This window comes from Cryptotermes secundus, unplaced genomic scaffold, assembly GCF_002891405.2.
Source record: "Cryptotermes secundus unplaced genomic scaffold, Csec_1.0 scaffold825, whole genome shotgun sequence".
In the NCBI taxonomy this organism is placed as follows: Eukaryota; Metazoa; Arthropoda; class Insecta; order Blattodea; family Kalotermitidae; genus Cryptotermes; species Cryptotermes secundus.
The window spans coordinates 344765-368678 of record NW_019738888.1 but is presented as its reverse complement, the minus strand read 5'-3'; the positions used below and the strand labels follow the sequence as shown (position 1 = coordinate 368678).

The 23914-nt window shown below is 42.4% G+C and overlaps 1 protein-coding gene across 5 annotated transcripts in view; it reads left to right on the top strand.

Annotated features, from left to right (window-relative positions):
- Nucleotides 1-23914, top strand: part of LOC111871279 (probable 3',5'-cyclic phosphodiesterase pde-5) — a 105650-nt gene that overhangs the window by 19257 nt on the left and 62479 nt on the right. The window contains exon 1 of one of the 5 annotated variants that reach the window (XM_023864266.2): nt 3935-4051. The exons of the other annotated variants lie outside the window; for them this stretch is intronic. Coding sequence (XP_023720034.1) covers nt 4033-4051 — 19 coding nt within the window. The 5' untranslated portion in view covers nt 3935-4032. Of the gene's footprint in view, nt 1-3934; nt 4052-23914 lie in introns of those variants that run through there. 5 annotated transcript variants of the gene reach the window in all.

The window sequence follows — 23914 nt, the reverse complement described above, 5'->3', positions numbered from 1 at the left end:
ACCGAAGTGAACAGAGAAATTCATGGAGGTAGGCCTAGGCCTACTGGGGCTGTAGTGCCAAGGAAGAAAAAAAGTATACAGTAACTGTGGGCATTCTTAGTGTAGGCTATGCACCAGTTCCGTTCAGTAACACTAATTCCAGGGACAGTCATCTAGTTGAAGTACGCAACAAACCGCTCTCTAATGGCGAAACTAACGTTTGCCGCCCTTGGGAGACGTAAAGGCTGGATAGGGAACATTTATCCTTCTAATGGCTCCACTCGTAGCAGTTCTTCCCTGTACTTTTCATCACAGTTTTTGAGACGTAGAAAATTATAAAGCAAACACACTGCTGATACAATGTGTTTTATATTTCCTTCTTTCAGTTCTATGGGTCTCAAAAAATCCTCCACTTTATGGCAAGAATACCAAAACAGTTTTCGACTACTCTCTTTCCGTATATCATGTTTGGATTGCATGTACGGAAAAGATCTCATTAAATATGGTTGCAGTCCAAAGGCTTCGTCTCCAATGACAACGTGTGGCGTAGGTTCTGTTTGCCCTGGAAGTGGTACCTGCATACCTACCTACACACCCTAGAACAGTGTTTCTCAACCGCCCAGCCGCTGCCTGTACCCTGGCCCTCATCTTATAGAAAAAAGAATTTACCGGACCGCGGTCTGACAAAAGTTTCAGAACCACTACCCTAGAAGGTCGAATTTCCGAACATCTCGGATTTACACCAGAAGCATTTAGGGGCTTGGTGGTAAAGCTCCATGCATTCGTAAGCTCGAGAGAAGTACACATTATTAGGTTCGCTGTTCCAGCCCTATTAAGAAGCGAGAGGGATCCTCTGGTAATGCTGTGTTAGGAGTCTGGTCAGCTCCAGTAGCCTTCTGGCCCGAGAAGCAGCGCATATAAACCAAAAGCTTAGTTTTGAATAAAACACTTGTTCATAGCATTGCATAAAAATAAAACGCAATTTGTAAACGCGTACATGCATAATTAATTCTTCGGGTTCATTACTGTTCTATTCTCCAGCAAATCCAATTTCAGTTCGGATATCCAGTGCTCTGCTGATTGCGCTTGTTACAGTGCCCCTGGCAGTAACTTGATTATTATTGTGTAGTACCCGTGATGTGAAGATACTGGTATATGGCGTTAAGAAATTCACAGGAATAAATACATTCTAGATTGGAGTTCATATAGAGATGCGAAGTAGTCAGAAATGTAGGAGGTCATGTCTTCTAACACATGTACACGACGTTCATGAAGTCTCTATTTGTTTTGTCATTTTGCAAATCACGGATTGACTTGTCACTAAATTCAAGCTTGTGGAATCTTCTTTCAGAACCTGTTTCAGTTTCTCCTTGGAGTAGAAATTGACTATGTGGCTGTACAGCTCTTTGTCTGACACTGGCCGCTTTTTCAGTTTCCTGATCTTTTTACACAGTCGATAGGAGTCGTTCGACGGACTCCGTGGCCTTTAGTCCGCAAGCGAAGTATACCGACCGAGCAACCGCCGCTTGTCGGCTAAGTTAGTGCCAACTTTAGCTCATAGACGCGTCGCGTGGTCAGCGCAACAGATTCCCACGGCCGTTAATCTCGGTTTTCTAGACCAGAACCGTTTGTTTTCAATTGAAGTAGCCCCTCAGTTATCCTCACGAGGAGGAGCGGACCCCGTTCCAAAACCACTACTCCCCAGAAAATCTGGCAACGACGGGAATCGAACCCGGAACCTCTGGATCTGTAGCCAGGAACTCTGACCACTAGACCACAGAGGCAGTCTTGGACGGGACATCAGCCCTTCGCAAGGTCGCTACTTGCACACAGGACAGCACAAACACAGAATAAACGCACACAGATATCCATGCCTCAAGTGGGAATCGAAACCACGATCTCAATGTTTGATCTGGCGAAGACAGTTCATGCCTTAGGCCGCACAGCCACTGTGATGAGCATCACACGTTCATGCATTTCATTATTATGGGAATGATGATTTCTGAACCGTAGATGAATGGGTCTGTAACGGGATATACTCAGCCTCGTGAGGATAATTGAGGAGCTATTTCAAGGAAATAGCGGCTCCGGCCTAGAAAATCGAAATTAACGGCCGTTGAGATTTGTTGCTTTGACCACGTGACACCATCTATCCGCAAAAGTTGGCACTAACTTCGCCGACAAGCGGCGGTCGCTCGGTCGGTCAGTATAGTTCGCTTACGGATTCAAGACACGGACTTTAATTGAATGCCGATATTGTACACTGAATGGCGCTATGTTGGTCCACTCACTGCAACCCAGGGCCACCGTATTTTACGCGTAATGGCAAGGAATTAAGAATCATTTCGTAGAGGTGGTTGAACACCGTTTGTTAGACAAACATTCAGCAGCTAGTTCGCATTGTTAATAAGATATGTAAGTGGATGTAGACATACGCATGCAACTCGAGACAGTACCTCGAAGTAGACCACGATGGCGTCTTCCCAGTCCTTTTCAAATCATTGCTTCGTCTGATTCCGGGTGGGCCTGCCTGCCACGTACAGGTCGGACCACTTGAACCAAACTGGTCTGCTTCCTTGATGATATGCAAAGTTGTTACATCGACATCTGATATGCTCCGCCTCTCTTTCTCTCTGTTTCTTTTTCCCTTCTTGTTCGTTTTCCTTCTCTTTCCTTTTTTGTTCAACTTTGCCAACTTTAGCGGGTAGAGGGTGTCACATGGTCAGCGCAACGCATCACCACTGCCGTTAGTTTCGGTTTTCTAGACCGGATCCGCTATTTCTTTGAAACAGCCCTCAATTATCCTCACGAGACGGCGTGGACCCTGTTCCAGACCCACAAAATCTCAGAAAATCTGGTAGCGCTGGGAATCGAACCCAGACCTCTGGATCTGTAGCCAGGAACTCTGACCAGTAGACCACAGAGGCGGCACTAACTTCGCCGACAAGCGGCGGTCGTTCGGTCGGTATAGTTCGCTTGCGGACTAAAACCACGGAGTTTGTTTTTGTTTTGTTTCTCTTTTTGTTTCGTTCTTAGGTCATATTGGTGTAGTATATGTACATATAATAAATGTATATTTATTCATTTATTTGTTCTTTCTTTCTCCGTTGAAGTATTTTTTTAATTCCTCTCAACATTTGCATTTGTTGCACATATTTTTACATTATAAATTTACTGTCATTTTGTATATGACGCCATGTAGGCTGGTATTTGTTTACTGATATTTAGGAAGAATATTCTGCTTCCATCTTCAGTGTTCATTATGAAGATGAAGGCAGCACGTTCCAGATTTTATGATGTCGCATCATACAAGACAGTAAACTTGACAGTCACCGAAGTGAGGACCTCAGCGCTCATAATTTTGTATTAGTTGTCGTTCCATTCTCTCGGAATCAGAGACATTTTCCAGTAGTGACAGGTTACTCCTTAACGTGTTTTGGCTTCATTTCGACGTTGCATGACTAACACAGTCAAGTAACTATTTTTTTTTTCAGTTTCTTGGGGTGGGGTGGGATTGAGTCCACTTGGTACGTCGGCCACTGTTTGGCCTATTGTACCAGCCCCGGGTGATAGATGGTGATGAATGTGGAGCAGTCGGTAGAATGCGGGGGAAAGGGGGAAACTGAAGTACTCGGAGGAAACCTGCCCCAGTGCCACTTTGTCCACCACAAATCCCACACGACCTGACCTGGGCTTGAAACCGGGCCGCCGTGGTGGGAAGCCGGCGACTAACCGCCCGAGCTTGTGGCACAGCCTCGCTGAGTAACTAAGTAGCATAATGAATCCTTCAAGTGAGTGGTGTGCGCGCACTTTGTCTCCGTGTCGGAACACTTGTTAATCACATCCGTGGAAGCGGGTACTCTCTGCTGGTATCAGCATCTGAGACAATTTCCGTATTAGAACCTTCCGTGTTTATTTTAAACCAAGGTCACACACGGTGTGCAAAGTGTGTTCGTAGTGAGAGTGCAGTGCAACTTGACAGCTCTCAGAGGATTCATGGCGCCTCCAGTGTGGTAATTCCGGCGAGTCTCCAAACCCGTAGAAACATCTGCCATGACGTCTGCATTGCCAGGTTAGTTCGTTAAAGAGATGCTGTGAGCAGAGTACAGTTGGGAGGGGCGAGAATATAACGATTATAGGAAGGGCCTGTATCATTTATTCGGCTTTGTATTTCTAAATCGTTTCAGAACATGCAGTAAGCAATAAACATTCCGTCACGACGTATGGAACTTCTAAGGAAATTCTATATAATCTAAGGCAGTGGTTCTCAACTTTTGTCTGACCGCGGCCCGGTAAATTCTTTTTCTATTGGACCAGGGCCTGGTACCTGGCCGCGGCCCGGCGGTTGAGAAACACTGTTGTAAGGAACATATCTCCAAGCAACAGGCCGTTATAAAGGTAAAGCCCCTGTGCTCAACTAATTAAGCACTACGCCATGAAGGCGGATAGGGAAGTGGATATATATATCCGCATTTTCTTGACTTCGTCACTAGCTGAAGGTGAGTGGTCAGTTTCGCGTCCTGGCCGCTTTACATCTGGTGAAAGAGCCCTCGGTACCCATTGTATAGAAGGTTGGGTAGACCACAGAGCCGGTCTGGAGGACGTGGTTAAGAGAAAATTCTTGACCCTTCCGGGACTCGAACTCCGACCCCTCGGTCGTCCAGCCCATAGCCAGTCGCTATACCGACTGAGCTCCATATAATACATAGATTTATGTCTAATTCTCTTTTTATTATTATTAACTCTCGCGGTAACGTTATTAGGCGTTTTCCAGTAGGTTTAATTAATTTTCGCTATAGCGAAAGCGGCCATCCCTGTCTCTGTTGTCTAGTGGTCAGCGTTCCTGGCTACAGATCCAGAGGTCCGGGTTCGATTCCCGGCGCTACCATATTTTTTCTGAGAAGTAGTGGGTCTGGAACGGGGTCCACTCAGCCTCACTAGGGTAGTTGAGGAGCTATTCGTTGCGCTGATCACGCGTCACCCTCTATCCGCAGAAGATGGCATTAACTTCGCCGACAAGCGGCGGTCGTTCGGTCGGTATGGTTCGCTTGCGAACTAAAATCAGGGAGTTTGTTTTGTTGTTTGTATAGCGAAAGCGCCCCACCATGTTCTTCCATTGAGTGAATTGTCCATTGATGCGAAATAACTAGCGCCGGGGCAAGCCTGATGCTGTCCCCGGAGAGGAGAAGCTACACCAAACATCATCGGTGTTGTAACTGTTAATAGCATATTTATTTACGTTGATGCAATAGATGTTTACATTGCACCAAATAACGGTCATCATATTGTCACGTACCCTGGTAACGACACAAGTAATTAATGGTTTCCGGATTAGATGAATCGATTTATTGGATATTCACCAGGCGAAACTACATCCCCCCCTTTGGCGCTACAGCCCCAATTTGGATCTTGGCCTACCTCCATGAAAGTCTCCGTTTCACTTCGATTTACTAGAGATTACACATTCGGTAGGACTCCTTGAGCGAGTGAACAGCTCGTCGCAAGGCCTCTACCTGTACACAAACATAGAAAAACGCACACGCACACATACTAAACAGGCGCCTCTCTGTGCAATGCATCGCTTCCTCCGTCGAATTCGTTGCTGTAGAAAAGTGATTACCGAACCGTTGTGTAGCAATGGGCGCCTGACTGTGCCTCCACTATTGCGGCTTTTAGTCGTAATGTCACAATATTAAGAAAAGATCAGTTGAAATTACACTTGCTTTAAGGAAAAGCAAAAATAGAGAAAGAGAAGGTTTATAAAATATGCCTCCCCTGACGGCCACTTGGTTCGCCTGTGCTCCCGTGCCGGCCCCACAAATAGGACGTTCGCTTTATGTTTCCTTGCGACTATACTACATTTATGACTGTTCGTACAGCCTATAGTTAGATGGTATATCGGCCGCGCCATAGCTCAAGAGGTTAGTCGCTGGCTTCCCACCGCGGCGGCCCGCGTTCGTTCCCGGGTCTGGTCAGTTGGGATTTGTGGTGGACAAAGTGGCGTTGGGGAAGGTTTTCTCCGAGTACTTCGTTTTCCCTTGCCAATCTTCATTCCACCAATTGCTCCACAATCACTCTCACCTATCATCTGGGCTGGTACAATAGGCCAGAAGTGGCCGCAGTACAAGGGACTTAGTCCCACCCCACTAGCAATAAAAGAAATAGATGGTATATTTGTTCCCACCGCGGCGGCCCGGGTTCGATCCCGGTTCTGGTCAAGTGGGATTTGTAGTGAACAAAGTGGCACTGGGGCAGCTTTTCTTCGAGTACTTCGGTTTCCCCTGCCAATCTGCATTCCACCATTTGTTCCACAATCACCCTCACGTATCATCTATGGCTGGTACAATAGGCCAGAAGTGGCCGCAGTACAAGGGACTTAGTCCCACCCCACTAGCAATAAAAAAAATAGATTGTATTTTCTATCGTAATAACACATTTCTTTATAGATTTCTGTACAAGTTTCCATTGTGAAGTCATCTTCAGGGAATCTTAACATTAAAAGTCACATAAGAGAAACAAATGCAACTACTCATATATATAGAATAGCCCAATTTTAAATTGATATATTTTGGAGTAGTTTGCATTGGACGTATTAAAGAAAAAATAAATGTATCAGTTCATTCTTATATTTCTGCCGTTGCTCTCATATGCTAATACCAAATATGTGTCTCCAGTAAATGCATAAGAAGTACAAAGAGAGGTAACCCACCACAAAGAACTACTCAAAATTGCATTCCAGAAGTGGGCAAGTTCTTGCATCTTTCCACCCTTACACAATGAATGGAAAGGACTTACTTGACATGCATACCAGGTGTCTCACTTCGTTCCATAATTGGTTTGGAAGCTTGAGAAAACCCAGTCAGGATATTCGGTTCCTGATAGGGATTCGAGCTGGGTACCTCCTGTCAGGATCAGACGTGCTTTCAGTTCGCTCAAGCTAGCAGAATATTAAGAAGCTTTAAACTGACATCCGATTCATTAGCATAACTCAAGCAGCGACAAGGGTAGATATTGGGTTCATTCAGCTTACTGGATGTCGTGACTAACATACATTTCGTAGTTTTCCCCCAGTGTTCCCAGGAAAATTTACTTACTTACCTAATCCGTTCCTCCTATTCTTTTACGGTGTCGAGGTTGTCTTTTTTACTCGTATTTTGATCATTTTACAGACGGTAGGACTCCTTGGACGAGTGATCAGCTCGTCGCAAGGCCTCTACCTAAACACAGGAAAACACGAACACAGAATAAACACATACACATACCAAACATCTATGCCTTGTGTGGGATTCGAACTCACGATCCCGGCTTCCGAGAGACTGAAGACGGTACACGTCTTAGACCGCTCGACCACCGTGACCGATTCCCAAGAAAATATTGAGCTATCATCATTAAAAATGCCACACGATTGTCCCTTCCCAAATCCTTAAATTACTCTGATCACCTTCTCTCATCAGTGTTATGTAATGTTTGCAACTGAAGTAAATTTCTTAAATTACCTAAGAATTAATTGCGAATGGGATTTCATCTGATTTAAATGCACCTTATGCGTGAAGACAAAGACGCAGATGCCTCTCTTGGCTTTCGAGTGCCAATAAGCATTCATATCGTCATATCGTTAGGCGACAGATCCAGAGGAGATAAGGAATTATTTGGACGTGGCTTGCGCACTTGTGCATACAAATTGACTCCAGCAGACATTCCACTCCGTCCGCACTTCAGTTCGGTTGTCCGTAGGTCAGTTGTGGTTCGCGATGTTGCCTGAAATACTGTTATGTTAAGTTTCTTTCATTTGGATATGTCACCAAATGTTATAATACGGGAAATTCGATTACAGATAACTGTCAAAAACAACAGCCTTTCGTGTTCATGTTAGTGTTAGTCGCCTAATTTTCAGAAAGATTACAGTTCGTCTTGTTGACAGAGAGCAACATTGTATAAGTCAACACAACAACTGTCAAAATATCATTCATATTTACTGTGAATGATGAGTTTATTAATTTTAATAGTATGACAGTGTGCTACATGTTTCGGCTTATAAAGCCATCATCAGGCAGCACACATTAACAAACATTTTCAAACTACTGAATTGCGCTTTATATGAATTCATATATTACAATATAATTAATATTACTAATGTGCCGTGCTTTCTACTCAGTTAATACATTGAACATTTCGTCTGAATTAATTAAAGTCTTATAAATACATTAAAATTGGAATAAATGTATTACATTCAAATGAATGCAAAGAGATGTACATAAATATATTTATAATAAAATAAACGTTTAAGTTATAAAATATAATATATGTTGCTTTGTTATGATGTTCTGAAACATTCAGAAAATGAATTAAAATTTTTGTTCGTTATATTTATGGTATTTGTCGTGTCTAAATATCGTTATATATACTATTTGTGTTGGTATCTAATGGTGAAATTATAGCGTTATAATATGTAGTTATTTACAGGTGGTGTTTTGATTGTGGTCAGGAGTGTTTTATTTCTTCTACCAGTGGATTTCCTTATGGAACAGCTGCACTGTTCGCAATCAGTCGTTGCAATGTTCTGTAAAGTTTTATTCTATGTTTTCCACCATCGGGTTTTATTTATTTTATGGGTTTATCCACCTCTGGCATTTTTGCGCCTGGCTTCGTTGTGTATTAGATTTCTTCAATCAAAACAACGCCCGAAAACCATTAGACACCAACACAATAGTATATATATATATATAACGATATTTAGAGACGAAAAATGCCATAAATATACCGAACAGCAGTTCTAATTCATTGCCTGAAAGTTTTATTACATCATAACAACGCAAAATATTTTATAACTTAAAATTTTTATTTTATTTTATTATTAATGTATTTACGTACATCTCTAGGCATCCATTTAAATGTAGTGTTTTTATTTCAGTTTTATTACATTTATAAGACTTGTATTAATTCAGACGTAGTGTTGAATGTAGTAACTGAGTGGGAAGTCAGGTACATTAGTAATAGTTATTATATTGTAATATATGAAATAATATAAAACACAATCCAGTAGTTCGAAAATGTTTTTAAATTTATACTGCCTGATGATGACGTTACAAGCCAAAACATGTAGCACATTGTCATACTATTAAGACCAAAACTACTTATATTATTCACAGTAAATGTGAATGAGATTTTGATAGTTGTGTTGAGACGGAAGGCAATAACGAAGTATAGGATAACACAACAGAATACATTCCTAAAGATTGCATAAGTCTGTTTATAGAAGGCTGGGTAGGTAATATTTGTCACTATGACGTAAGTGCTGATAATTTAATAACTTTGGAATGTTGTTGAATGACCTTAACGACACGTGAGGGAACACCTTTTTGTTCTCTAAAGGAGTTGTTCTGTCTGCATGGAACGTGCAGATGTCGCCAGACTATTTCAGAGCTAGAAGCATACCTTTTAGACGCATTCAGGATGGACGCCGTCCGGGATGTTGCCAAGGGAAGGGTAGCCAGGAAATTTGATTAAAAATTACATTATGTAACACATATATTTATGTATATTAATTTGTTTTTAATAACAATGTATGGTATATTTCCTTATTTTTTCAATTATGATTCTTCTCCAAAATTCAAGGGGGCCAAATGCCTAGCTTTCCCCCACTCCTCTCGGTCCCCATGTGCCTGAACGATATATGATCAGCTGTGTTGTGTCAAGAATGAGTACTATGAATAGCACATTTTGCAGAAAATTAACTCTTCGAAGCCTGAAAATTTTGCAAACAGTATTTAAAAATTCATTGCTTACCTCGCACAGAAAATTTGTTCCCTTTAGGAAGATCAGCCAATTATGCTGTTAAGGGACACGTTTGCTACTTTTTCTTAGAATCATACAGAACACAAAACTACTCGACATGAAAGAAATGCCGAATTTTGAATGTTGAAGGAGGTTTTATATATATATATTTTTTTTTGCTAGTGGGGTGGGACTAAGTCCCTTGTACTGCGACCTCTTCTGGCCTATTGTACCAGCCCCAGATGATAGGTGAGGGTGATTGTGGAGCAATTGGTGGAATGAAGATTGGCAGGGGAAACCGAAATACTCGGAGAAAACCTGCCCCAGCGCCACTTTGTCCACCACAAATCCCACTTGACCAGACCCGGGATCGAACCGGGGCCGCCGCGGTGGGAAGCCAGCGACTAACCGCTTGAGCTATGCCGCAGCCTAGGTTTTACGTATAGTAACCACTGTGTTTTAGTGGGTTAATTTGCGTTCTTAATTTAGTGTGGTTAGGAACTTGTTCTAATTAAGTCTTGTCTCTAGTATTTTCAAAATAAATAATCTCATTCTTCGCTCTTCTTTATGTAGTGTGGCCATAGAGGCCAAGTTATTTTTTTCTTTGGCGCTACAGCCCCAATTTGGGCCTCGGCTTATCTCCTTGAAACTCTCCGTTTCATTTCGGTTTACTAGATCTTGGACATTCGTTAGGATTCCTTAAGCATGTAATCAGCTCGTCGCAAGACCTCTACCTGTACACGAACACAGAAAAACGCGCACGCACGCACGCACACACAAAACATCCATGTCCTGAGTGGGATTCGAACTCACGATCCCGGCTTCCGAGCCAGTGAAGACAGTGCCTGCCCTAGACAGCTAGGTTACCGTGACGGGCCCAAATTTATTTATGTGAAAACAATTTTACGTAGGTGAGTCAAAGGGCCGCGCCATAGCTCAAGCGGTTAGTCGCTGGCTTCCCATCGCGGCGGCCCCGGTTCGATCCCGGGTCTGGTCAAGTGGGATTTGTGGTGGACAAAGTGGCGCAGGGGCAGGTTTTCTCCGAGTACTTCGGTTTCCCCTGCCAATCTTAATTCCACAAATTGCTCCACAGTCGCCCTCACCTATCATCTGGGCTGGTACAATATGCCAGAAGTGGCCGCAGTACAAGGAACTTAGTCCCACCCCACTAGAAATAAAAAAAAATAGATGAGTCAAATGAAAACCGTAAAACTGAGATAAAAATTCGAAATATCGCGCAATTGTCCTATAAGTTGGCAGACATGTTACAAATGCTATAAAAAGTATCCTGTAGGTGGCAGTATAATGCAAACAAACAGTACGCCATCACAGTGCCGGCTTGAAGACGGCTGCTCTATGTACATGCGTGAAAGGAGAACAACGTTCTGTAATTCGTTTTTTGATCTGTAAAGGTGTCAAACCGACTGAAATTCATGGACGGATGAAGGTTCAATATGGTGATGCATGCTTGTCACAGCAGCAAGTGTACGAGTGGAGTAGGAAATTCAGAAATGGTGTGAAGTCTGTGGCAGACGCTCCTCACCCGGGTCAGGCGCGCAGAGTTGTGGCCGCTGAGTCTATTGCAGCAGTTGAAGCCCTAGTGATTGAGAATCGCCAAGTGTCCGTGGAAGAAATAGCCGAAATTCTTAACATGAGTCACGCATCAGCACACCATGTCATTCATGATGTGCTCCAGTGTCTACAAGGTGGGTCCACGGCAGCTGACTCCAGAATTGAAACAACGACGTGTTGACGGCTGTGAAGAACTTCTGCGGGGTCTTGAAGCAGAAGGTGATGGTTTCTTTTCAAGAAATGAAACTTGGGTGCACTACCACCAACCAGAAACAAAGAGAACGAGCAAGGAATGGCGTCATTCCTCATCACCAAAACCCAAGAAGTTCCGGACGCAGCCATCTGCAGGGAAGATTATGCTGACTCTCTTTTGGGACGAACAAGGCATACTCTTGGAGCACTACATGCCTCGGTGAAACACTAATACCAGTAGTTACTATAGGATTCTGACGATGGTGTATAACACACAGGGATACTGGGTTTTCGGACTTTATCCATCGTCCAGGTTTTTAAGATAACTAAGAAAAACACGACGTTTCGGAAACTGGATCTGTTTCCGTCCTCAGGTGAGGGAAAACACCTATTCTATTGGGTCCCTTAGAAAGCGCTAGCCTCAATTACGGGATTGAGGAGCTTATCACCCCAGAGTTAGGAGCGAGTGATGAACTAGGCCAAAGGACACAGCTTAAAATTAGGCCTACACCAACGTTTCGTCTTTCAGCGAACTTGATTATCTCAATACATTTTACTTGCTGAGTCACTGATCTCTGCAGTATCAGTAAATACTTTTCTCAAAAGGAAGAAAGAAAAAAAAAAGAATCATGAATGTCCATAAATATTTCCGCAAGAGTATCTTGGATTTCTTCCGCCTTTTACGGAATTCGGGTATTCATTACCATTTCTTATAAGAGCCCTCCATTTGTTCATGTTCGTAATCAGTTGATATAATTAATCCTCTATTTAAGATCCATAAAAGGTAAAGATAAAGCTGTCCCTGTAACAGGCCGTGAAGGTCCATAGGGTTGTCAGACTCGAGGTTCCCACATTTTGTCTAGACAGTCAGCTCACAGATGGCGATAAGCTTGTCAGCCTTACGCGCCGGCTGCTCTTTACCTCCCAGGAAGATTCCTGGTACTCATTTCTTTTGGAGGCTGAGTCTACCGCAGGGCCATAATGCGATTGGAAGGATTAGGTAAATTGAAAAATCCACCTCATTGGGACTTGAATCCCCGACCTTCCGGTATGTAGCATAGTTCCTCAAATAACTTTTAATATTATCTTCCCAGCTACTCCCAGTCTTCATAATTATGTCTTCTGTAGAGTGTTTTCAACTAAAATTTCTTACACATTTCTCATCTTCCTCATATATGCTGCCTGTCCTCATATTATCTGCATTAGTATGATCATTCTGTTAACAGCAGTTGAAGAGTGAAGCTCTAGAAGGTCTTTATTAAGAAAAAAAAGTTTTTTTCCTTGACACTACTGCCCCAGTGGGCCTAGGCCTACCTCCATGAACTTCTCCGTTCACTTCGGTTTTTCTAGATCTTACACATTCGTTAGGATTACTTGGGCGGGTGATCAGCTGGTCGCAAGGCCTCTGCCTGTACACAAACACAGAAAAGCGCACACACGCAAACTAAGCATCTATGCCCTGAGTGGGATTCGAACCCACGATCCCGGTTTCCAAGCGAGCGAAGACAGTGAATGCCTTAGACCGCTCGGCTACCGTGACCGGCGCTCTCTCAATTTACTCGTATTTATTGCGCGCAATGAGGCTTCTCTTTCTCAGGGGGTTAAAGCGGTAAGGGCGTAAAACTGACCACTCACCACCAGCTAGTGCTGAGGCCAAGAAAATATGGATGTATACATCCACTCCCCCATACACCTTCATGACGTAGTGCTTAATTAGTTACGCCCAGGGACAACTTTACTTTTTTTACCTTTAATGATATTTCAGTTACAGCAGTAGCTGTAATAGCTTTGTTAATTACTCCAAGATGAAATATATTTGTGACTACAAAAAATGTGAAACAATATGAGTCAGTAGTTACTATAAGATTCTGACGATGGTGTATAACACACTGATATATTGGATTTTTGGACCTTATCCATAGTCCTGGTTTTTAAGATAACTAATAAAAACACGACGTTTCGGAAACTGGATCTGTTTCCGTCCTCAGGTGAAGGAAAACACCTATTCTGTTGGGTCCGTCAGAAAGAGGCCAGGACGATGGATAAAGTCCAAAAACCCAATATATCAGTGAATATGAGTGAGACATCATAACTCTCAGAGACTGGAATTTCTGTGCTCTCCAGTTGGTGCATGTATGCCTTTCCGCTTTCATTTCTGGATGATAATCTTCGGCGCCCGGTGTTTACCACTTTGCCTTAGCGTCCCATCCCCAGCCATAATTTAACTCACGAGCAAAATAGGCAATTTCAGACAGAGGAATATTAGGCACTTTGAGTTACCTGTTTCTCTTGGACGCCTCTCAAGTTTACGTTACGCGAATCTCCTCATGTTGGAGTCGAGCCCAAGGCCACTCTTAATGCGCATCACATACTGCGGCTGGAGAGACATAACTTACGCGATCGATACGGAGGTTTGAAAGGACTGATCATTCCTCGTTCAAAAGTTGAAAGGTTTAGCTCTTCAAGAAATTACCCGTTTTACCCGATTTTTCATAATCGTGTTGAAAAAAGCACGCCACTGAACAGTTAGCATACTCAACCGTTATTTCTTGAAGATCCATTTTAATAAGATACGTAACGTGAAGTCTCTAGTTCATATCTTGAAATGCCTGACATCAGATGTAGATATAGAGAAGCGGTCGGAATATGTGTATGTACGGGTGCGCGAAGAGTAAGGTATGGCATGGGTTTATTCCACGCATCAAATGAGTGGAAGAAGAAGAAAGCTTGTCCCTTGCCATTCTTGTGTCAGAATAACCCGCAGTCCATTAAAGAAAATATCTTCAAGGACTAGCGTAATTACATTTAATAGCATATTGTTTGTTTTGCTGCAATTCCAGTTAGTTAAATGTCATGGAGAAAGGTTATGGGGAGCAACTGGTCTGCTGATATTGGTCAAAGAAACATAAGAAAAAGTATGAAGTACGTATACACGTCCGCTAATTTAATTTAGTTAATTCCTTGGGGTGGAGTGAGAGTGAGTTCACTTGGTACGTCGGCCACTAACTGGCCTACTGTACCAGCCACGGATAATAGATGATGATGAATGTGGAGCAATCAGTAGAATGAGAATTGACAGGGGAACCGAAGTACTCGGAGAAAACCTGCCCCAGTGCCACTTTGTCCACTACAAATCCCACATGACATGACCTGTGCTCGAACCCGAGCCGCCGAGGTCGGAAGCCGACGACTAACCGCCTTAGCTATGACACGGCATTTTTTTAAACACGAATTAAGTTTGTAGAGCTTTATCGCGGCCTTTTACAGGACAAGAAAACAGTGAAATACAGACATTAGAAAAGATAAGTTATTAGTTAAACTGAACTCTGCCAAAGATTTTGCTACAACACATAGAGCATGTCAGAGTGAAGGATAAGAGAATATAAAAACAGGAGCTTATTACAAATCATTGAGGCAAAGATTTTGTCATCCGAAAAAGAAATTTAAATAATCGGTACAGGTATATTTAGAGGTAAATATATCCATGGAAAAATCTGCTTCCCTAAACCGTCGTTTTATATGTTTTTATATGAGAATATCGGTTATTTTAGCGAGTGCGCGCGCGCGTTTATATGCATATATGTACTGTATGTGTTTGCGACAGAGACAAGGAAGAAGTAACTTCTGGCCTATTGTATGTTGTCTTGCTTTCAGCAATAGATTTGTATACATGAAGATTATGGCCAGTTAGGTTAAAATTACCGAAGGACACTTTTGGAAAATATGTGTTCACTGGGGCCAGATTTATTCATGACACATGAAAGAAGCTGAACACTCAAAGAAATAGAAGTGAAAATAATATCTTACTCTGAGCAGCTTAATGTCTAAGACTATAGTAAACCGCTTTGCTACATGCATTTTTAACTCTATATACGTGGCTTGAAACATATGTACACTTTCGTATGAATGCATTTAATAAAGGAAGAACAGAGCAGATGTAATACGGAAACCGAGGGAAAGCGAAACTTGCGGTCTTGAACGGTTGGTTAGTTTCCTTAGTGTTCTTGAAGTTCTAAGATAAAATCTCGAACGGTTGGTTAGTTTCCTTCGTGTTTTTTAAGTTCTAAGTTAAAATCTCGGTCCATAAGGCTGACTAACAATCCTCACTGGGATATCCGTGGCTTTTCTCCTCCAGGTAGATGGCAGGATGGCGCCTGAAAACAGGCCTTATCACTTCTGTCCACATACCTTCCAATTCATAAATCATTATACTATTCAACGCTACAGGACCTATTCTATTGTATTATGGCTCTACAGCCCCTTGTTGGACCTTGGCCGCTTTTACAGTTTCTTAATCTATACGTAGTCGGTAGGGCTCCTTGAACGGGGGAGCAGTCCGTCACAGGGCAACTACCTACACACAGAACAACAGTCACAGAATAAACGCACACAGACATCCGTGCCTTGAGTGGGATTCGAACCCACGGCCCCAGTTTTCGAACTGGCGAAGGAATTTCATGCCTTAGACGCACGGTCACTGTGATCGGCCGCTACATAACCTAGACGGCCGAAAAGCGTGATTAAATAAGCCCGTAAATTGGCAGTGTAAAAATAACGCACGAAATTACACTCGAATTCGCTCATTGCTCTACATTAAATAAAAAGAGAATCTTCGTAGCCTGTAGTCCGTAAGCGAACTATACCGACCGAACGACTGCCGCTTGTCGGCGAAGTTAGTGTAAAATTTAGCCGATAGAGGGTGGTCAGCGCAACGGATCCACACGGCCGTTAATTTCGGTTTTCTAGACCGAACTGCTATTTCCTTGAAATAGTTCCTCAGTTATCCTCATGAGGCTCATTAGGCTGAGTGGATCCCACTCCAGACCCACTACTTCTCAGAAAATCTTGTAGCGCCGGGAATCGAACCCGGTATCTCTGGATCTGTAGCCAGGAACTCCGACCACTAGACCACAGAAGCGGTCCTACATTGAAACAGTGAAGCGAAATTACTTAAAATAGTCATTCGGTCTTCAGTATTGGAACACGCGACTATACTGGCATTGCTTCCGTGTCTCGAGTTCATATTATGGAGTACTTAGACCCAGTTTGCACACAATTTCGAATAGTGTCCTTTTGTTTCTGTATCTTATCTCGTCCCCTGCTTGCATACATTGGCATGACGATAAAGCCAGGTGTTGGCATGGGGAGTTTTGTAGTCGAAAGTGTGCCAGGTGGTAGAACAGTGTGGGTTTTAAATCTCTCATTGACAGGACGTTGTCGCCGCTAATTGGTCTGGGTTACAAATCTGTACTGGAAAAGTGAGTTCCACTACGTCTCACTGACGATGTTTGTTTATTGCAAGTACACAAGTCGTTGGCATGGCAATCACGCGACAAATGCCACTTTGCGAAGTTAGAAAGGGTTTTCTTATTGTTTTATTAAATACTCACCTTATCAGATAAGTTTCAAATACAATTTTAGATGTTAGTTTTGTTTGCATCGTATATCATATGTCAGTTATTTGTATACAATGATGTTTTGATAGAACCGAAGTTCAGCTGGAGCGTCACTTATGGAGTTTTTGTTTCATGAATATAAAACAATAGGAAATGTTAGTATAGCTTGATGTCTCATTACCTTTCTCCTCCTTTTCCTCAAATTATGTCGAAACAGGCAAGATTTATGGTCTAAATACAGTATATTGTACTTAAAATGAGTGTTTTAACATTTTCTACAATCTTAGTTCGGAAATCTTTGGGCTCCGTTAAATATTCAGAGAGGTGTGTTCGAAACGTCCGTAGAAACAGACGTAGCTGCCCGATCCTAAACAAAGTTGGAATGTGTCAGTAAACGTTGCTAAAACTTCTCAATATCGGATTTCATACAAAGCCGTTCAGCGATTCTTGACTGCTGTATATCTCTGGTTATGGGATAGTCTTCGAGACCGAACAGGCTAATAAAAGCCTATCGTGAAGTAAATGTTGATATATCGTTGAATTTCAGGATCTCAGAGCGGTGACTATGAAGATTAAGATCTTTTGGATTGCATCGCAGTGTAGATCAGTTAAGTCCACCGACGTTTCAGAGGAACGTATCGTCTCCATCTTCAGGGTCGAATAGAAAGCGAAACAAATCAGTCTTGTTTGCCGCCTGCTTCTTGCTGGTTTCTTTCTGGGAGCTGTAGGTCTCTCCGTAAAGTTAGTGGACTTCTACTGAAATGCATGATGTTATAACCCAGACGATCGAGCAGTTAAAATTAACGTACTGTTCTCGCAACGGTGACTATCAACAGCAGCATCTTCTGGAATGTGACACTTTGTGGGCCCATCCCATAAACCAGTATTATAATCAAGTTAAAATATAATTCATCTCTTTCTCTTCGTTAATACCCTTAACTTAACAATTTAAGGCATGTTACCTTCTTCAACATCTGTAACCTCTGTATTTTTTTCAGCACAGTGTACAGAGGGGCCCAGAAAACATGTACACACTTCAACGTATGAAATATCTGCTTTCGGTTCAACTTCAAAAACATACAACGCACGCAGTCACAAGGGAAGGACGCAACACAGGACACAATATACACAAGAATATAGGAAGAGTACTTCCATAGGAGAGGATTGACGTAACTCGCGAATTTGAAGTGTGACGTATAGATGATAAATTTTGAAAAGTTTTAATATTGTGACGTGTTGCGCTATGGAGGACACCCCCTCCCTCCCCAGCGGTGATGTGACACGGGATGCCGCCGTTGCTACTCATCAGTGAACAAGTCCCGACAGTGTTGCTAGTCTGTCGGCAAACACGGCGTCAGACAACAGTGGTGCCTATTACGTAACTGTTTTCTGTGTTGTCCGTAACGGGGCTAAAAAAAGGAGCAGCGAAGACTATTCAAGTGAGTTACGAGTTACGAGTTAGCCAGAGAGTCAGTCACCAGTTAATTGCAGTCAAGTAATTGTAATACTGCAGATAGCAGTAGTTGTGAATCTGTAAATTGTGTGATTGTAAGAGCGAATGTGAAATAAAATTCGCTATATCCAATACGGCGTGAAGTTATTTGTCGCGTATACACCCAACACGTGACTATATATAAACTTTATTAATATACATGACATATATACATTTTAATCATTTTATAAAGGAGACATGATGGCATACAGTGCAATGGTTTGACGTAAATAAAACCACACATGAAGATGGCACATTAGTGCCGAAACATGTAGTGAAGAGAAAGGTGAAATTGTGTGCACTGTAAGACGGTTGATACAAATACACATCATGAAAATTAAAAAACATCGATAGATAACCTCTATTAAAGTGTTCAGCGCACTTCAACGTACAAAAATCTGATTAAATAATTTATTGGTAATTCAAATTTGTTATATACAGAAAATGTCTGTAGATAACTTCTATTAACGTGTGTATACATTTTTGGGCCCCTCTGTGTTCAGGTTTCGAATATTCTCCAAATAAACAGAGACTGTTTTCCTGAACCGTATTGATCAGGTGGTGTTTGGACTGGAGATTCCTTGTGTTTCCTTTGAGGTAGGACTTGTTTTTTAAATATTATTTAGATAAATCTCAGGATCCGAATGGTTATGAGAAGAATTGTTTTAGGTCGTTTGGATTCTATTAGTCAGCATGGAGAAGTACTGTAATATTATAAACTATAACCTGAAAAGTTACAGCATCAACTTTGAGTGCAGAGCAAGGAAAGGGGAGCAGAGAGAGAGAGAGAGGCAGAGAGAACAATGGTAATTTCTGCAAAGTTTTGTTTGGGTTTCTGACTGTTCTGCTGACATTACTATCGGTAATGCAGCTGTCGGAGTGACATCAAAGGTGATATCAGCCATCGATTAATAGACGATCCCGTTGAAGCAATTTAGTTTGTATAAAGGTACTAATTAATGTGAGTCTGTACGTTTGGAATTCGGAGTCGCGGTGTGAAGCTGCCAACAAACTCGAACTACATCACAACTTACCATTGTTCAGCTTGTACGCGCTCTTACACAGTCGCAGTAATTCAGTACAGCACGACCTGCAACGCTAAGGAGGACCGCGCCATAGCAAAAGCGGTTAGTCGCTGGCTTCCCACCGCGGCAGCCCGAGTTCAGTTCCAGGTCTGGTCAAGTGGGATTTGTGGTGGACAAAGTGGCGCTGGGGCAGGTTCTCTCCGAGTACTTCGGTTTCCCCTGCCAATCTTCATTCCACCAAATTCACCATCATCATTTTAAATTTTAAACTACGGGCAGTGTAGCAGCTACGTAAGAATATACACCTGATGATGGCCATTTAGGGCCGAAACATGTAGTGTGGAGGAAGGGAAGAAGAAAGAACTACGATTAAATTGTTGCACTTAAGACGGAGTTTGTCTCACATATATTGTGTGAGTGTAACAGGATGCTTATATATAATATGGTAAGTTCTGTTATCGATGATGGAGGTGAATAGCGCGCACGCAGATTTCTCTCCAAAACAGACCACAAAGGCTCAATAATATTGATATCTGGCGATTGTGGGGGTCATGGCAGACGTGACACATCATCTTCGTTCTCAGAGAACCAGTCCTGGACGATGTGAGCTGTGTGAACATGGGCATTGTCGTCTTGGTAAATGGCATCACCATTAGGGAACAAAGTTTCCACCATGGGATGGACCTTGTCGCCCAAAATGATTACATAGTCGTTGGCAGTGACGTGACTTTGCAGGGTAATGATGGGTCCGACAGAATACCACGATATGACTGCCCATACCATGATCGAACCCCCGCCGTGTTTCACTCTTGACAGCAAACAATCTGGATCGTAAGCTTGGGATGGCGTTCTCCAGACGTAAACTCGGCCAGAAGTCGGAAACCGTGTGAAGGTGGACTCATCCGACCAAATGACCGTCTTCCATTGCTCCACAGTCCAGGTTTTATGACTTCGGCACCACACTGTCCTCTTAGTGGCATTTTGATCACTGATGAGTGGCTTTGGAATTGCAGCTCGTCCAGAAATACCCTTCTTGTGGAGTTCCCTTCGTACTGTTTTGGTGCTGACAGGGTTTGTGAGCGTGACATTCAGTTCAGCAGTCACTTTTGCTGCTGTAGTCTTCTTATTTTTCGTCACAATCCTACGCAATGTTCTTCTGTCTCGATCACTCAACACACATTTCCGTCCACGCTGGTGTTTATCGGATGCGGTTTTTCCAGTCCTCCTGTGTGTGGGCATAATCTTGGATACTGTGCCTCGCAAAACACCAAAAACCTCGGCTACCTTGGTTACGGAAGCACCCACCATATGGGCCCAAACAATTTGCCCGCGTTCGAATTCTGTTAGCTCTGACGTGATGCANCGTTCGAATTCTGTTAGCTCTGATGATGCACCAAAAACTGCACAGAACACTGTCTCGACAACAAATGAAGCTTGCAACATATTGCGGAGGTTGTACAGGTAGTGGTGTTTGGCAGATACGACAGCGTGACCTACAAACGTCGCTAAAATAAACACTTCAATTCAGGCATGCATTTCACGAGGTGTTTCCATAGTTTTGTCCATCCCCTGTATGTACCAATCCGTTTCCTAGAGACGGCTCACATGTAACAATATATTTTAATTTGTAGAAGGTTTCCGATGATATACACATGTGAAAATGTCTGATTTTATGAAGATTCGTAAAATCTTTAATATCTAAAAATCTCTCATGTTTTGTCTCCTTTAACACATTTTATAAATTAAATCCATTCATAATTGCCACTGTCTTCGAGGTCTGCACATGTCGCGTCGTATTCATATGAGTATAGGACTAAGGCATATTTGGTACACAGCAGATTATTTTAAACTAAATGTTGCTTGAGTTATCCAGAATTGTACACGGTTTGACACATATGCACATTACTGCATACATCTTCTATTGTATAACTTACTGTTTCCATCATTGTCTTTCGGTTCTTGAGAGGTGGATATGTGCAATTTAAAAACATATATAAGGTTAAAGGTGTGACGGTATATACTGCCTGTTGCATATGTAAGCGTATAATTTATACGAAGTTACAAACACATTTGGACGTGAAGTTGTATTGTCTGTACTTACGACATATACGTACGTATATGATCCTATAACATTACGTGGGAACTCATCGATTTTGTTAAAGACTGGAATTATAATGTGACTTAAATATCATATTCATTCCTAATTCTTGCTGTAGTCACTAAAACACATTGTACAAAATAGATCGATTGGATCCTAGGATTTAAATTCACATACACTTTCCACAACTAAATTTTGTGTTTTAAAGCTCATGATGCATTACCTGTATTGAAAGATTAGTTTCTCTCGTTTTTGTCCGAAATGAGCATCGTTTGTTCACACACAACTCAAGAAACAACCATTCAACTTTCTTGTCTCTAATTCACTTGTATGTTTCCCGCTACAAATTTAGACGGGGTATCTAAATAGAAGTATGAATATTATGTTTGTCATAAAGGTAACAGTTAAAGCTATGACATCGAGGCTCCCATATTTTCTAGACAATCGGCTCACAGAGGGCGGTAAGGTTGTCAGCCTTACGCGCCGGCCGCCCTTTACCTTCAGGAAGATTCCTGGTACTCATTTATATCAGAAGCTGAGGCGACCACACATGCGTGGTGCAGCTGGAAGGATTAGGTCAATCGAAAAAACCCATGACCTCAACGAGAATCGAAGAGGCGAAGAGCATAGCGCCTCAGCCAACTACACTACCGCGCCTCATATTGTATAGTCGTGCTTCTCTTGAAGTGTTGTAGACAGGAATTCAAACTGAAGCATAGTAACAAAGAAGAAGAGGACTGCAGAAGAACACAACTAGGTACACGTATATGTAACAAGGAAACGAACGTCGTCCTCTAGTAACAAAATTTGATAGATAGGCTTATACGCAGCAATTTACTATCTAGACATGCAGACGCTAGTTGCACTACGGAAATGTGAAGGAACTGCCTTTGACATCTTTACCATCCTAACTTTCCAGTTCGGAATGTTGCATTATTATGACAACCTTAGCGAGTAATGAAACAGTAGTTTATTGGTTTGCCGGCGGGAGAACGTTCTTGGTATGACGATTAACATTTCTACTCGCAATATCAGCTATGTACAGTCTTTTGGTGTTGAAGATGAAAAAGAAACGCCATCAGTGAACTGTGAAAAGCAAGAGAGCTTTCTCAATGTCAAAGCCATGCGTACTTTTCACCGTGCAGTATTTTTAGATCAGAATATCCTTGAATTGGCCCGTGAAATTTTGAAATTACAGAACGTCATTGAAACAAACAAGGCAACGTCAAGGCCGCACCATAGCTCAAGCGGTTAGTCGCTGGTTTCCCACCGCGGCGGCCCGGGTTCGATCCCGGGTCTGGGCAAGCGGAATTAATGGTGGACAAAGTGGCGCTGGGGCAGGTTTTCTCCGAGTACTTCGGTTTCCCCTGCCAATCTTCATTCCATCAATTTCTCCATCATAATCACCCGGGGCAGGCTACAGTAGGCCAATCAGTGGCCGCCGTGCCGAGTGGACCCAGTTGGACTCCACACCCAATAAGCGAATTAAAAAAAAAAAAGGCAACGTCACGATAAAATTTTTGTACCTTATCATAATATTAAATTTATTTTTTACTTAAATATTTTCCTTTGTTTTCAAAACGTATGAACATACATACATAGAAAAGGTAACATCCCTGTGCTCAATTATTTAATCACCACGCTATGAAGACTTCATGGGGAGTGGATGTATAGACCCACCATTCTCAATCTCGGCACGAGGTGGAGGTGACTAGTCAGATTCACGCCCCGAGGAAAGGGGCCCGGTGCCCACTGGATTTCTGGATGTACTGGCCGCATGCTTTGACCCCGGATTTTTTCTTCGAAACGTCGGTTGGTTTTCAACACAGTATATGGCGTTACTTCCCAGAAAGTAGAACAGTGCTGATTGAATTAATTTTCACCATATGACAGTCCTTGTTACCGTGCAATTAATATTCTTTTCGCTTGGATTCCACAATAGTTGCAGTACTTTCCAAGCTGCAGCTGTGTCTACCCGTGAGGTTAAATAGCACGTAATTTGAATGGGCAGAGCCCATAGTTGGCATACGATTTACAGCTTTGTTTTCGTGAACGTGAGCACGCAACGGTCTATTGTAAGTCACAAATGGATGTAGTTACGACAGACCCTTCTTACAAAGGTTCGCCAGCGTCATGGGGATTTCGTTGCTAAATTAGGAGAAATTCTGATTAAATGAGAATTCAACGGGAGTTCTCGCCACTTGTTACGTAAGCTTCCGTACTTTTGACTCCCCTGCTCTATCCCGTTTTTTCCAGACCTGTATATTCTCGACTGATACTTCGAGGCCGAAGTTTATCGTCAACTCTCACGAATAATAAACATGCAACGTCCATCGAACATGATTTCCTTTGTATAGTATACAACACTTGATGTGTTTTAGTGCCT